Genomic DNA, 16,662 nt, shown 5'->3' with positions numbered 1-16,662 from the left:
CCAATAAACATCACTTCAGTCTTGTCACTGTTTAAACATTTACTGACATATATATATATATATATTTTATTATATATATTTTATATATAAATATATATATATATATATATATATATATATATATATATATATATATATATATATATATATATATATGTTTTTTTTTTTACTTTCAGTAAGACATTAGAATAGAGAGAGGACACATTGATGTCTGGTTTTGATTGCATAAAAATCTGAGTATCAGCATGAAAGTGAAAATTAAGCTGGCCAAGAGGGAAAAAAAAAATACTAAAAAGTAGAGGGTCCAATACTGAACCCTGAAGAACACCACAGTGAAATCATCACCAAAACAAACTGTTTGCGAACAGAAAGGTAGGACTTTAAACATTTCAATGCAGAACCTGCAACTTCAAAAATAGACTTTAAAGGGCACCTAGGTTACCCCTCATTTTCCAGATTTAATAGAAGTGTTTTGTGACCCCAGAATGTGTCTGTAAATTTCTAGCTCAAAACAGCCTTAGACAACAGACAGACATGAAAGTAACAGGTCTCACGTAGCGTTTGTGAGAAATACTACAGTAAGAACTTTACCAATGAGTATTTGATGCATTTGTTGGAACGATTGCAACGATGAGTCACACACAATGTCGTTACAAAGTTCACGCACACACACAGACAGTGCGCACATTTAGCTTTGCACTCTTTTTGCACACAAATTTGACAGGATTCAGGGTAATCTCCACTGCTGTATGGATATCTGTTATGTTTATGTACAAAATAAACCTGATTTAACGTCCACAAACCGGGACTAAAGCTTCTTAAGTTATAATTGTTCTGACACGCGGCTGTGGTAATGAAGTAAAGCTGAAGTAAATCGCTGTAATTCATTACAAACATGCATTGTTTCAAAACATTTTAAACTTTTTGATTTTAAATCAATTCAGGGGGCGGGGGGACTGCACTCCCACATCAAGTTGTGGTCGGTCTGAAAACTGCTCCAATTGGTCCATTTTTATGTTGTTAAATTGAAAAAAAGGACTGGGTGTGTTTATATCACTCCAATTTGATGGTCAATACACTAAATCTACACATATGTCTGTCCAAACAGCTTAAAAAGTAGACTTTTCACCATAGGTGCCCTTTAAGTCAGCGGTTAAAATGCAGTATCAAAAAATTGAGAGGGATCGGTAACTAAAATTAACTAATTTTAACTAACTGACCTAACTAATGCTTTTTTAGTGCTGTGGACTTTTTACGGAATCTAGATTCAATTGGTTCAAAAAGATGAGAAGAAAAAAGATGAGATAGCAAAGAAACCACTGTTTGTCCAAGAATTTTTTCAAGAAATCATTCTGGAAATGATTCTGGTTATAGCAGTCTATGTTGTTAGTCTTTGGTATAGGGGTGACAGCAGCAATTTGAAGTTCTGTTGGTACAACACCAGTGCACAGGGAGACATTTATGATACTCAAAACAACAGCACAAATTTAATCAAAACATGATATGAAAAGACAAGATGGTAGAAACATAAATAGCAAAACTGGAGAGTAAGACACCAGAAAATACAGAAATGTTCCATAGTAAATTGGTCATGTAAATGCGTATCAGTTTGTTGCTAGAAAACTCTTAAATAAAAAAAAAAAAAAAAAAAAAAAGTTGAGCTGAAGCAAGAACGTGTGGTTTTTAAGTAGCCTAATTAAAAAGTTTCCCTAATTGTTTTATTATTTGTTAAAAAAAACAAACAAATTATTAAAATTTAATACAATTTTTCAAGTCTTGTATGGAATAAAATCACAGTCATAATTATTTATTCTAAGAAAAAAGAAAACAAAAAAAAAACTCACAAAATGTCACTATTGAGGCGACGCAGTGGCATAGTAGGTAGTTCTGTCACCTCACAGCAAGAAGGTCGCTGGGTTGCTGGTTCGAGCCTCTGTGTTTCTGTGTGGAGTTGTGATGTTCTCCCTGCGTTCACGTGGGTTTCCTCCAAGTGCACTGGTTTCCCCCACAGTCCAAAGACATGCGGTACAGGTGAATTGGGTAGGCTAAATTGTCCGTAGTGTATGAGTGTGTGTGTGTGAATGAGTGTGTGTGGATGTTTCCCAGAGATGGGTTGCAGCTGGAAGGGCATCCGCTGCATAACATCGTGCTGGATAGGTTGGCGGTTCATTCCGATGTGGCGACCCCAGATTAATAAAGGGACTAGCTGACAAGAAAATGAATGAATGAATGTCAGTATTGATAGTTCCTTATATTAACTGCTGCACGATAGTCTCAATACATATTTTCAATTCTCATACAAAATGACTGAACAGAATACCATCAGAAAATGTCTAGCGACAGGGAGTTTGCTTTTTTACATGTTTGGTATAATGTTTATTATATGATAATGTTTTCTTGTTTTTACTTCTATGAATATGAGCACTACTGTATGTAAATATATTATAGTTTCTTGCTTCTCACCTCCACCAGTCGTGTGTACTATATGAAATGGAGCACCTAAGGAAATCAGAAGGCTCGTTTTCGAACTGAAAACAAAAAGTATTTTTTGTACCATAATATACAACACTGGACAACACGGTGGCGCTGTCACCGACTCGGTCCCAGTCATTCCCCTCGCTAGCCAGCAGAGGTCACCATCCCCGGACTTCTAACCATTACATCATCCATTTACACTGATAAGCCTGCACACCTGAAGCGCATCCACCTAATCACATACGCTCACGCTTATAAGCAGCACTCTCACACTCAGTCATTGCGAAGTCTTGTTCTGCCCTGGCTAACACTACTGAGCGGTTCTCTACACTGCCTGCTTTCCCGTTGCTTACCTTACCTTACCTTACCTTACCTTACCTTACCTTACCTTACCTTACCTTACCTTACCTTACCTTACCTTGCCTTGTTCTCTGACCTTGTCCTGCCAGCCACCTGCCTTGTACTTCAGCCAGATTACCGACTCTGATTCTAGCCGCCTGCCTTGAACTCTAGCCTGGACTCTGACTTTGATATTTGCCGCCTGCCTCTGACCCATGCCTGAACATTCATACTGTGATTACCTGCCGTTGATACTTCAACGTAACATGATTGTGTTTGATGCAAGTACATCTGTGTGCTTGTGTTTATTAAACTGTGTTTAATAAATTACTGCAAATGGATCCCTCTGTGTCAGCCCCTTCGTTACAGGAACAGTGTTCAGCGCTGTAGCAAGAAGGTTGCTGGTTTGAGCCCCGGCAGGGTCAGTTGGCATTTATGTGTGGAGTTTGCATGTTCCCCATGTTAGTGTGGGTCTCCTCCGGGTGCTCCGGTTTCTCCCGCAGTCCAAAGACATGCGCTTTAGGTGAATTGAATAAGCTAAATAGGCCGTATATGTGGGTTTAAATGCAAGAGTGTATGGGTGTTTCCCACTGCTGGGTTGCAGTTGAAATGGCATCCGCTTAGTAAAACATATACTGGATAAGCTAGCGGTTCATTCCGCTGTACCTACCTCTGATTAATAAAGGGACTAAGCCAAAAAGAAAATGAATTAATGAATATAAAACCCCAACCCAGACAATATATCACTTTAAACCATTAAAAATGTTAATAAAAGTCCCCTTTTCGAAATTTTCAAGGATAAAAGTTGTTGGATGAAAGATCAAAGTGCCATAATACAATTTAAAAGCATAAATAAACAGGGGGAAATAACAATAATAATCACAAATTACAGAAAACTGCTAATCTAATTTACAGATTTTATTTACACTGTTTATGCAAGCTTTTGTACTACAATAATATCAGATTCGTCGGAAAATAACATTAAAAACATTTGTTGTAAATAATACTGGAAAATAATTATAATCTTTGGCGAAAAATAAACACAACCTCTCCAGTGATTTGAAATAATCAATGGAAATTTAGTAAGCTAGAATAGCAGATATCTGGAGTTTATCATCCTGACAGGTTAAATATATGTTACAGACTCTTTTCATGTTTAAACCCGGCTGAGAAATCCAGTAGGTGTGTTTAAGTACATAATAGGTGCTTTCTAGCTGGTCTAAGCTGGTCATTAGCTGTTGTAAGTTGGTTGTTAACAGCTACCATGTCCCAAATCCCATTTAGACTACATTAAACCCCTGTAATCATGTCATTTATTGCTGTGATAAATGATTTATCAGTTTTCACCAGCTTATAATCAGCCTGAATCAGCTAATGACAATAGTTACTATATTCCTGACAGCTTTTACAGATAGACTCTTCCAACAGGGAAGGGCTTTCCATGAATTTAATGGGTGTGTAAAAGGCTGTTATCATGGCTCATGACTGGTCATCTTCATTGCTCTGCTGTCATATTATAATTCAGGGCTTCGCAGATCTCTGCTGCAGAATTATTTGAGAACCCTAGCTGGGCAGTTGTGTTCTTTCGGAAACTATGCTTTCTTTCCTGGAGTTTTTGGGAAGCTTGAGCATCTTCTGTGCTGTATTAGCCCAGGCGTCTGGAGTGGAAAGAATCTTCTATATTGCGATTCGAGAGGAAGAGTGGGATTATGCACCAAGTGGACAGAATCTGATCAATGGGAAGCGTATTGAAGAGGATGAGTAAGAGATTTATTTATTTATACAAATAAATAATTTTTAGATTTTTGTATATTTACATACCTATATTTATAATTAATTCTATTTTTATTCATGTATTATATTATTTATTATGTTTTAATGAATCTACATAATTACACAATGCACACAATTTAACAAATATTTTATTTTATGGTTAAATATTTTATTTTTATTTTAAAAGTCAACAATTTTTATTCCTATGTATATTATTTAGACACCATTCTTGATACTTTCTTACAGGTGGGGTCAAGACATAGTATTAAGTTGTGTACATAAGGATAGCAAAATAATGAAAACTTTGACATTGAATTCATAAGTTCTTCATACTGTAAACTAAAATCCAACAAGAGTTAAAGAAAACTGCAGCAGCAAGTCTGGGAAATTGCTGAAGTTCAGGTTTGCATGAAACTGGAGACTACAGGCTGTTATTGAGAATAAGGGTGGGCAACAAATGTATACTATTGACACTGTAAATATTATCATACTAGGACTTGTCTGAATTATTTTTGATGGATGGTAACCTTTCAATCAAAGTTATCTAATAATATCAAGATAAATTTATTCTGAAAGAGTCTGCACTCTTGCGTTCTTGTCATAAACGACTATAATTTTCTAAACTTTAGCAAAATAACTGTGATAATGTGAGAACTGTAGAGAGTATCAGAACTTACACATAAATATTTTATATATATATTCCTTCGGCTTATTCTTTTATTTATCAGGGGCCGCCAACTATTTCTGCATTTTTTTTACACAGAGGATGCCCTTTTAGCCGCAACCCAGCACTGGAAAATACAGAAAATATATTCATATTAAACAATTATTTTTTATGCATAATTGCCAGCCATTGGAGAGGGGTCTGGCTGCAGACCTGGTGCAGTGCAATCTGGGCTGCATCCAATGCTTTTTAATAGGCTCACCTAACCCCACCCCTAACCCTACCCGTCACAGTGACGTCACTAGCTCCATTTGAGTGCATTGCGTCTGACATTGTATCGCTGAGTGATGCAGTCTCAGCTTGCATCATAAAGGCTACATTCAGATACTATTGAGCTATTGTGATATGCAGCTCATTGCCTTAGAATTTTAAGGTTCTAGCTAACATTTTTGTCAAAAATTGAGTTATTCTTATCACATATAAGTGATTTTTTATAAGTTGTTTATATTTTAAGACTTTTTATTTAAAACAAAAAAACAAAAAAGGTTTTATCTACAAAAATCAAGTTAATCAAAATCAAATAAAGTTTTAGCTTAGCTTTATAAGGTTCTTTCTGTTAGTCAATCAGCATTTCAAATGCACGCACGAGTGCCTTGTTACATTGTAATTGCTATGCTGTTACATTACTATTACATTGCAATTACATCCAATAGAATATTTATAAATGTTTTTTTTAATATATTTGAAATACTTTAATTGTGTATTTACATGTAAACAAACTATTATTTTGGATATATTTACTATATTGTTATAACATTGTAAATTCATTGTCGCAACAATGTAATAATAGTGTAATTAAAATTGTATAACAATGTTATAATAATGCAATTACAATGGTATAATAATGTCATAATAATGTAATTACAATGGTACAATAATGTCACCCCAATGGTCTAACAATGTAGTCATTGCAATTGTATACCAATGTTGTTACAATATTATTACATTGTACATACATTGCAATTACATTGTCATGACAATGTTACAACTTTGCAATTACTATATCGCTACAACATTGCAATTACTACATTATTATACCATTGTAATTAGATATTGTACCATTGTAATAGCATTGTAATTACTATATTATTATAACACTGTAACTACATTGTTATAGCAATGTAACAACATTGTAACTACTACTTGTTATACCATTGTTATAACATTGTGATGACATACTCATATCAATTTAATAACATCGTAACTACTGCATTGTTATCCCATTATAATTACATTGTTAAAACATTGCTATACCATTGTAATTACTGTATGTTATAACATACAGTACACAGTATATTAAAATTACATTGTATTGCTATTACATTGTTACAATAATTTAATTACAATTCTATAAAATGTAGTAATTGCAATGTTATAAAGATATAGTAATTAAAATATTATAACATTGTTATGAAAATGTAATTACTATATTATAACAATATACATTGACTGTGTGCATTAGCATTACTTTTTGTCTATTTGAGAGATCCCATCACAGTTGCGTTCCAGGTTCCAGTGCTTTAAAGAAGGAAACAGGTGCACGCACACGCATCACATCAGCTGTTAGCGCGAGTGATCATCCTCTCATTCGGTATTCATCTGCTTTCTTCTGCTCGCGCCAATGCAATTTTTTTGTTAGTCGTGCTGTTTCTCCATTCTAAGATCACATTCACACGCATATTGGGTCCCTCTTATAGTCGAACCCTGGTTTTAAGCAAACCACAATTTAAAAATTATTTTTAATCAGCCAAAGTGGCTAGGGGGAGTGACTGTCTAACTCGCCAAAGCTGAAATCTACCCGCATGAAGAGCCAATGAGCATTTCGAATGCACACATGAGGGCCTTGTTACATTGTAATTATATCCATTTATAAACATGTTTCTTTGTATATTTCAAGTACTGTATTTGTGTATATTTATATGTAAATTTATATAGTACAAGTAATTACAAGCTATTATTTTGGTGTATAATTTTGATGTAATTACTATGTGTTAACATTGTAGTTGCATTGTTATAAAATTAAAACATTGTAATAACAATACTGTTATACCATTGTAATTAAATTGTTATAACATGTTTCTTTGTATATTTCAAGTACTGTATTTGTGCATTTATATGGAAAAATACACAGTACATATGTAATTACAAACTATTATTTTGGATGTAATTGCTAAATTGTTATAACATAATCACATTGTTATAAAAATGTAACAATATTGCCATTTCTATATCGGTAAAACATTTTACTTACATTGTTATAACATTGTAATGACATAGAAATTACTATACTGTTTTTACATTGTAACTACATTGTTATAGCAATGTAATAACATAGTATTTACTACTTTTTTATACCATAGTATTAACATTGCTATAACATTGTTATACCATTGTAATTACATCTATGATAGTATTGTATGTTTTTGTATATTTTATGTATAATACAGTATTGTCACTTAAGAATTATAAAGTTCTATCTGTCATTTTTGTGAGTTATTTACATATTTTTAATAAATGACAACATATTTACATTATGTGATTTTTTTATAAGTTGTTTGCATTTTAAGAGTTTTTATTTAAAAAACAAACAAAAAAGGTTTTATCTACAAAGTCAAACTCTAGCTTGGCTCTATAAGGTTCTTTCTGTGAGCCAATTAGCATTTTAAATGCACAGACGAGGGCCAATCAGGATCAGCTATCTTTGTCATTTCGCCACTTTGCTCCATTGACAGTGGGAAAGACCAGAAAGAAACACAAAATCAGAGTCAACCAATGAAATATTTTTTAGTGTTTATTAAACTCCCTTGCTTCTTTGATATAAAGCCTTGAAGGGCAAATACTATTTCATGGAGCATATAATATAACATTAACAATGGTATTCAATAATTACAATGGTATTCAATTATTCATATAATGCATATAATTCATATTAATTACATAAAATTAACAGCTGCACTGGACAAAATATTTAGCAGAGCCTTGTATGCTTAATTTGAACAAGAAAAAATATTCACGCTAAAACATTAATTAAATGTTATAGAAACCAAAAAAAAAAAAGATTTCATATTACATAGTACAAATAAAGAGTGTAACACATAACATAATACATTTTTATTAAATGTTAGCTACTCATTTTTTTTATATATATAATATTAAGCTATAATTCAATGTCTATTTATGTTCCTCCAAATATTTGCCTAAATTGAATGCATTCAATATATTGAGTGTATTTATCAAATGCACTCAATTATGGAAGACAATTACCCGTTTAAGCTAATAATTCTTCAGAAAACTCTACTTACTTTCTTTTTCCTCAGGCAGGCATCAGTATTTCTGCAACGTGGGGCTCGGCGGATTGGCAGTGTGTATAAAAAGGCAATTTACAGGCAGTACACAGATTCTTCTTACTCTCAGGAGGTCCCCAAACCCCCCTGGCTGGGTTACCTGGGGCCCGTCATGAGGGCTGAGGAGCAGGATGTTATCATAGTGCACATGAAGAACTTTGGCTCCAGACGTTACTCCATGCATCCACATGGCGTCTTCTATGCCAAAGACTCAGAAGGTAAAGCCTCTTTCGGTCTCAATCACTCCTTCTTGTTGATCATTTCCATTCCTACCTTGGGATAGAACATAATAGAAAGATGATTGTGATGGCGTTTTTTCTTAATTTTGAGTTGTTTCTGACAATTTTATCACAATACTGTGTATATTTTTCTATTGCTTTAGTTCTCAAAAGCTTGAGTTCATTTATCGTAATTTACTGTTTGCATTTTTTCAGTTTTGACTTTTTAAAATCAGATTTGGAGCTTTATTTCTCAAGATGGGTGTTTAGGTGATCTCACTCTTTTGACTTGTTAAAAATATCTGTCTCAATAGCAAGATATAAACAGATATGTTTTTTTCTGAATATTTAAAATTAACAGTTCATGATTATGTGTATCAGAATTCTGATGCCCTTTTTGCCAGAACTGCAATTATATTTATCACAATTGCGCACTTCTTACAGCCTTACAATTCTAAATTTGACTATTGTCATTCATTCATTTTCTTGTCGGCTTAGTCCCTTTATTAATCTGGGGTCGCCACAGTGGAATGAACCGCCAACTTATCCAGCAAGTTTTTACGCAGCGGATGCCCTTCCAGCCGCAACCCATCTCTGGGAAACATCCACAAATACACACACACACACTCATACACTACGGACAATTTAGCCTACCCAATTGACCTGTACCGCATGTCTTTGGACTGTGGGGGAAACCGGAGCACCCGGAGGAAACCCAGGGAGAACATGCAAACTCCACACAGAAACGCCAACTGAGCCGAGGATCGAACCAGCGACCTTCTTGCTGTGAGGCGAATGTGCTAATTTGACTATTGTACCTTTCAAGCCTAAGCTCACATTTCTAACTTTGTTCTCTGAACTGTAACCTGTTTGTCATTTAATTACATGATTAATTAAATGATTAATCTCACAGGATTTATTTAATCTTACGTGATTAATTTTACAATATCACAATTTAGATTTTTTTGGAACTGCAACTTTTTTTACAATTGCATCTTAATTTACATATTGCCATTTAGTTTTTTTTATTACGTTACAAAGATCATATTGGCTAAATCTTATTTTCATATCAATAAATAAGACGAAATGTGCCATTTTGAGCTTGTTTAAAATTAATCAGACCCTGTTCCCAATCACACATAAAAGGTCTCACTACAACCAAATAATGACAATGACCAAAAGAATACTGCAGGAGTGGTCGAGCAATGGTTCAGGGATAACATCATTAACATTCCGCACTCTGGAGGGGCCTAGTCATAGCCTTGACCTGAACCCAATTAGGAATTTGTAACGAGAGAAGATCTGATTAAGTTTTGAAGTATTATAATCTTCAGCATACTGTATATACATGTATGATTATTTATTGCCATTTTTTAGCTTTAGAATTTTTTTTTCTCGCAATTGTTTGTTGCATCTCAGCATTCTGAGTCTATACTTAATTTTTTTTTTCCACAGTAAGTTATATCTTGCAATTCTGAGTCTATCATAAGAGGTCTCGCAATTCAGACTTTTTCACATTTTTAATTTAGATTTTTTTTCTTTGAATTCTAAGACATAAACTGACAATTATTCCTTTTTTCTTGCAATTCTGAATTTAAATCAAATTTTGAATTGTCACAATTATGAGATGAAAAATAAAGACATGATATTTTATTTTGAATAATGTAGTCACAATAATTCTGTCACAATTCAATGTTTTATTTTGCGGAGTTTTTTTTTCTCCTGTAATGTAATGTTGTCTCTACCAGGTGCGTTGTATCCAGACGGAACCTCAGACAGTCTGAAGCAAGATGACGGTGTTCCTCCAGGGGGAAACTACACCTACACCTGGATTGTGAAAGCAGAATCTGCCCCTCAGAAGGATGACCCAAACTGCCTGACATGGGCCTACCATTCACACGTCAGTGCTTCACAGGACATCTCCTCTGGCCTTATTGGAGCTCTTCTCACCTGCAAGAAAGGTAAATTTCAGCAGACATTCTGACTGCTACCAGACGTATACAGTATGTTAGATAAAGGTCAATTACACTATAAAATAATAAATATATTTTTAAGTTGTGAATAAATCTATGATTATTAGAGTGAATTGCACATCAAAATACATTTTAATCTTTCTATCCAATTTTATGCTTAATTCAATGTGCTACTGAAATTGTATATGTGTAATAATACTACAGTTAGAAAATAAATATTTCATCTTTATGTTTCTGCCTAAATGGGCTATGTATGTTTTTAAATAATTGTTAAATTGTTGTTGATATTTTTTTAAACTGTACAATAGATTACATTTAAACATATATTATGTTAGCATTGCAATCCAGTTATGGAAATTAAATAGCCTTGAAATTGCAGTTTGTTTTCTAATTGAATAGTTCATTTTTAATAGCGCAATAAACTACAACTGATGAATATTAACATTATTGTACTCTGTCCTCTTTAATGTTTCCCTAATTGCAATGTTTTAGAAATAAGAAACATATTTCTCAAAGAATATCATATATTAAGACATTCCAGAAAAGGATTTGTATTATTTGGCGTAATTATTTTGGCATAGTTTAAGTCAAAATAACTTTACAAGTATAATTGTAATTAATTTGTCTAATTTCATTTAACTTCAAACTTCTATTTATCTAGTAATTTATTTATTTATTTACATTTCAATACTGTAATAATATTAAAAACACTTATTACAACAAATAACTAATAATAGCAGTGTTTTTATGGTTATTCAATTTAAATAATTGTATTTAAAATATTTCCTTAAATTAATTTGCCTTGTTGCCTGCACTGTAAAACCCCAAAACAAAACCATTTCTCAAACCATTTGAGAAAACCGATTGCAACAAACCATTTAAGTTCTAAAACTAATCCTAATGAGTACTGTGAACTTAATCTATTTGAGTAAATGAAGCAATTTGAGCACAGTAAAACCCAATAAATGAAGAGAACTCAAACCAACTGACTACTCTAAAACGTAATAAGTTAAGGCAACTCAAACCGTTTGAGGAAACCGATTGCTAAAAACCATTTGAGTTAAAAAACTAATCTATACGATTACTGTGGACTTACTCTGTTTAAGTTGAAGTATTGAGGTATTTAATTAACTCATTACTGTGTTCAAAAATCTTTTCAAATGAGCAGAATTAACATTCAGTAAATTTTGAGTATTTACACTGACTTCATTTGGTAAAGTTGACTGTTGGGTTTTACAGTGTGGTAAACGTCTTTATGAGGTAAAATTCTATTGAATGTGACATCATCTGAAACTCAATCAGGAACCCTGTGTGAGACGTCCACTTCCGATCAGCACCACGCTCATCGTGAGGATGTGGACCAGGATCTCATCCTCATGTTCAGTGTGGTGGATGAGAACATCAGCTGGTATCTAAAAGAGAACATCCAGAGCTTCTGCTCCGACCCAGATGGTGTGGATCCTGCAAGTGAAGACTTCCAAGAATCCAATTTGATGCACGGTACGTATATCAAAACTCAATCTATAAAATTAAAATGTTTTTAAAAAATAAAAATAAATAAAATAAAAGAGCAGTTCTTTGTTCATTTAAAAAGTTCGTTGAAAAATTCATAAACCAAGATAGCAGTTTAAGTCATTAAGTAAATGTTCTTCATTTTTCAGCCATTAATGGATATGTGTATGGAAACCTACCGGGGATTGAGTTTTGTCAAAACCGCACAGTTGCTCTGCATCTCTTTGGCATGGGCAATGAGATCGACATTCACTCTGTTCATTTCCACGGGCACACACTTCTGGACCGCGGGCACCGTGTGGATGTCATGAGTCTGTTTTCTGCCACTTTTGCCACTGCAGACATGATTCCTGCCACAATAGGGACGTGGCTGTTAAACTGCCAGGTCAATGATCATCTACAAGGTAAAATTTAAGGAAGCATGTTTTTGGATGATACAACAATATCATAAGTTCCTTCCTGTAATTAGCATGCTGGCTGGCTTTTTGACAGCAGCAGACTAAGGGTTTTAATTGAAACTAAATATAAATATTAATAAAGACTCTATATTATAAATTTTAAAAAGTGAATGAATAATTACTGTATAAGAGTACAATATACTGTGCATATATACTATAAATTTATAATAATAATAACAATAATAAGAACAAGTAAACAATTAAGTGAAATATTGCAATATAAATTGTATTGAAAGATACATGAATACATAAAATATGATTTTAAATGATGTTTGTATTTTGTAAATGATGAAGATTGAATTAAAGTAAATTGTTTTAAAAAGTAAATAATTAATGTTTAAGAATATGATATAATAAAGTAAAAAAAATAAATCTTAAAATAACCAATCTAAATACTGTCCAAATAAAATGTTATTTTGATAATGTAATATATTTAAGGACACCCAAATACAATAGTATACTGATAGTAGACAATACTAATAGTAGACAATAATGTCTTTGTAATATACAACATGCGGTTTCCATGAAGTTTACTATATTAATGTGTCTAATACTGCATATTTTAATTTTACAGTGCGCATTTACTTTTTTATTTTGATCCGATGTTTACTATTCATTTTAATCTGTTTTTATTTGTCTGTAGTATTCTGTTATTTCATTTAAATAAATGTTTTTAAAAAATCATTGCAGATACCTTTTGCTTATTGTCTTCAATAGCTGGTATGCAGGCACTGTTCAATGTGTCGTCCTGCAGTGATGAGGCGAGCTCCACGGCTCCTCTCAGTGGGAAGATCAGGAAGTATTTCATTGCTGCTGAGAAGGTTCAGTGGGATTACGGACCATCAGGGATGAACCAAGTGACCAAGGAGTCTCTAATCGATCCTGGAAGGTAGTATATTTGATTATAATTCACATTCGCATTATATGCACTACAAATGTATGAAAGTGTACGTTTATTTCTATTCTTTATTCATCCATAGCTTTTCAGAGGTTTTCTTTGGGACCAATAATAGCCGAATTGGTGGAAAGTACTGGAAGGTGATATACAGAGAATATACAGATAAGACTTTCACCTTAAAGAGAAAGCAAACCAGTGCTCAGACTCATCTAGGCATTCTGGGTAAGTGGATCATTGCAATAACAATAATATTATCAGCATTTGCAAGAAAGTGTTTTATAAGTCTGGTTTGCACTACCATCATGGTGCCTGTAGGTCCAGTACTGAGGGCAGAGGTTGGAGATACACTTCAGGTGATGTTCCTGAATAAAGCTGACAGAAACTACAGTATCCAGCCTCATGGACTCCAGTACGACAAACCCTTCGAGGGAGTATTTTATCAAGATGGTGAGATTTATTTTACACCATCAGGCTAAAGATCAGGGTATGCTTATTTTTTTTTTTTTTTTACCCATATGTTAAAAGAAAAATATTAATAAAGAAGCCAAACATTTTGACTAATATATATATATATATATTAATATTATTCACTAATATATATATATATATATATATATATATATATATATATATATATATATATATATATATATATATATATATATATATATATTACAGAATTAATATATATAAAGTCAGAATTCTGAGCTATAAAATCCAAATTTTGAGAAATAAAGTCAGAACTCTGAGTGATAATATCAGAATTTAGAGTTGTAATGTCGCAATTCCAAGTTAAAAAGTCAGAATTCCGAGTTTTAAAGTCGCAATTCAGAGTAATAAAGTAAGAATTCTGAGTTATAACATCGCAATTCAGAGTAGTAGTCTGAAATTTGAGTTATAAAGTTAGAATTCCGAGTAATAAAGTCACAATTCCGAAATATATAGTCAGAATTCCGAGTTATAAAGTCAATTTTAAGACATAATGTCCGATTTCAGATTTAAAATGTCAGAATTTAAAACCACGGTCATATTTTAGAGTAATAAATCAGAATTCAGAGTTATAAAGTCAGAATTCTGAGTTGAAAAATCAGAATTACAAGTTATAGTCGCAATTCCGAGTAATAAAGTCAGATCTCTGAGTTTAAAAGTCAGAATTCAGAGTTATAGTCACAATTTAGAGCAATAAAGTCAGAATTCAGAGCAATAAAGTCAGAATTCAGAGATATGAAGTCAGAATTTCGAGTTGATAAATCAGAACTCCAAGTAATAAAGTCGCAATTTAAAGTAATGAGGTCAGAATTACAAGTTATAAATACAGAATTCCAAGATATAAAGTCGCAATTCAGAGTAAGTCAGAATTTAGAGTTTTAAAGTCGGAATTCATTCAATTAAAAGCAATAAAGTCGGAATTCAGAGTAATAAAGTCAGAATTCAGAGTTATAATGTCAGAATTCAGAGTAATAAAGTCAGAATTCCGAGTTTTAAAGTCACAATTTAGAGTTATAAAGTCAGAATGTTAAGTAATAAAGTTAGAATTCTGAGTTATAAAGTTGCTTCTATATATTTATGCTTACATATGTCTAATAATGCTATGAAAACTGAGAGTGACTTCGTTTTTGTGTTCACCCTCCACGATTACTACCGCACAGACTCAAATTGACATAATTGGCATCACCGTTTAAAATTTCACATTAGCCATATCTGTTTGGGCTTCATTTGTCTACAGTGGAAAGCCTTGAGCATCTTCTCTGCAGTGTTTCAAAGTATGCCCATTTCATAGTGAACACAGGAGCTCAACACATGCAAACTCAGTCAATAGTCTTTTTTTTTTTTAGTTTTTCCCGAGTAATACATGTCTTCTAATGTTGTAGGTATAAAGAGAAAAGGATATGAAGTTCAGCCAGGTGAAACGTTCACCTACATGTGGAAGTTGAGGGAAGGACCGTCTGAAAGTGACCCTCCCTGTATTTCCTACCTGTACTTTTCCTCCAGTAATGCAGTCAGAGACACTAACTCTGGCCTCGCAGGCCCCCTGCTGGTGTGTAAGAAAGATGCGCTGACATCCAGTGGCACTCAGGTAAAATGAGGCAAATATTTAAAACTAGCTGCTACATTAGCCATTGAATGGTGATATTAACATATGCAAATAAAGCTAAATATTTATTTTCATATGTGATTTGATTTTCCAACAGAAAGAGGTGGATCATGAGTTTTTCCTGCTTTTTACTGTGTTCAATGAAAACCTCAGCTGGTACTTGGATCAGAACATTGAAACCTTTGGCACCAATGAGTCAGACCCAGAAAATCTGGACTTTCAGGAGAGCAATAAAATGCATGGTATTTACACACACCAAAGACCCTTTTCACATTTCACGTTTCAGCCCTGGGGATAGGAGAGTACCACAAATAATTGTTTTAATTCAGTTAGCTCAAATAACAAAAGAAAAGCTCCACGATAGTGTTAATGACTTTCAGAAAAGGGGAAAATTGCATGAGACTAATAACGGCAGCCAGGAGAGAGAACAATGTTAAATTTACTGTTCCACCGACAGACACTGCATTAAAACACTCGCAAAAGGGTTTACTAATTTTTTTATAATTGAATGCAAAGATAATATAATGCAAAGTATAGTAAAGTATAAATGTACATATAAATATATATTTTTTTAAATATCTAAATTTGAAAAACTTTTGAGGGTTTAAGAAACTGATGACCTTTACATCACAGTCTCATTAATCAGACCTTCAGACTTATACCAAAGGTTGTGGACTCCAGTGCAGCATTCACTAGCCAAAGACCACTAGAGGTCATGTAAGCCAACAGATCAAAGTTTTTTAATATGACGATTAGGGGTGTGAAAATGCAACACCAATGTCCGTAAAATAAACAATTGGAGAGTAAATCTCTTGGATGAGTTTTAAAGGATGCCATAAGCTATACAAACTTT

General features: G+C 33.2%; 1 protein-coding gene and 1 long non-coding RNA gene across 8 annotated transcripts in view; one reads left to right on the top strand and one right to left on the bottom strand.

Moving 5' to 3' along the window:
* Positions 1–1,461: 1,461 nt before the first annotated feature.
* LOC141376371 (uncharacterized) overlaps positions 1,462–16,662 on the bottom strand; it is a 19,960-nt gene continuing 4,759 nt past the window's right edge. The window contains exons 1-7 of one of the 6 annotated variants that reach the window (XR_012386326.1): positions 15,636–15,707; positions 13,511–13,698; positions 12,538–12,755; positions 12,052–12,367; positions 10,619–10,823; positions 8,614–8,928; positions 1,462–2,206 (exon numbers count right to left, since the gene is read on the bottom strand). This is a non-coding gene — a long non-coding RNA (uncharacterized lncRNA). Of the gene's footprint in view, positions 2,207–8,097; positions 8,929–10,618; positions 10,824–12,045; positions 12,368–12,537; positions 12,756–13,510; positions 13,699–15,635; positions 15,708–16,662 lie in introns of those variants that run through there. The other 5 variants (XR_012386330.1, XR_012386327.1, XR_012386325.1 and 2 more) reach the window with 5 other exon arrangements.
* The window catches only part of hephl1b (hephaestin-like 1b), a 23,829-nt gene continuing 10,811 nt past the window's right edge, over positions 3,645–16,662 (top strand). Inside the window, exons 1-10 of one of the 2 annotated variants that reach the window (XM_068223962.2) lie at positions 3,645–4,575; positions 8,629–8,873; positions 10,622–10,834; positions 12,149–12,346; positions 12,508–12,762; positions 13,534–13,705; positions 13,797–13,936; positions 14,030–14,161; positions 15,586–15,791; positions 15,907–16,051. In XM_068223962.2, the coding sequence (XP_068080063.2) occupies positions 4,409–4,575; positions 8,629–8,873; positions 10,622–10,834; positions 12,149–12,346; positions 12,508–12,762; positions 13,534–13,705; positions 13,797–13,936; positions 14,030–14,161; positions 15,586–15,791; positions 15,907–16,051 (1,873 nt within the window). In that variant the 5' untranslated portion in view covers positions 3,645–4,408. Of the gene's footprint in view, positions 4,576–8,628; positions 8,874–10,621; positions 10,835–12,148; positions 12,347–12,507; positions 12,763–13,533; positions 13,706–13,796; positions 13,937–14,029; positions 14,162–14,938; positions 15,478–15,585; positions 15,792–15,906; positions 16,052–16,662 lie in introns of those variants that run through there. The other variant, XM_073914699.1, reaches the window with a different exon arrangement.

Source organism: Danio rerio, chromosome 10, assembly GCF_049306965.1.
Source record: "Danio rerio strain Tuebingen ecotype United States chromosome 10, GRCz12tu, whole genome shotgun sequence".
Taxonomy (NCBI): Eukaryota; Metazoa; Chordata; class Actinopteri; order Cypriniformes; family Danionidae; genus Danio; species Danio rerio.
The sequence above is the reverse complement of the archived record's forward strand: the minus strand, read 5'-3'. Positions and strand labels throughout refer to the sequence as shown.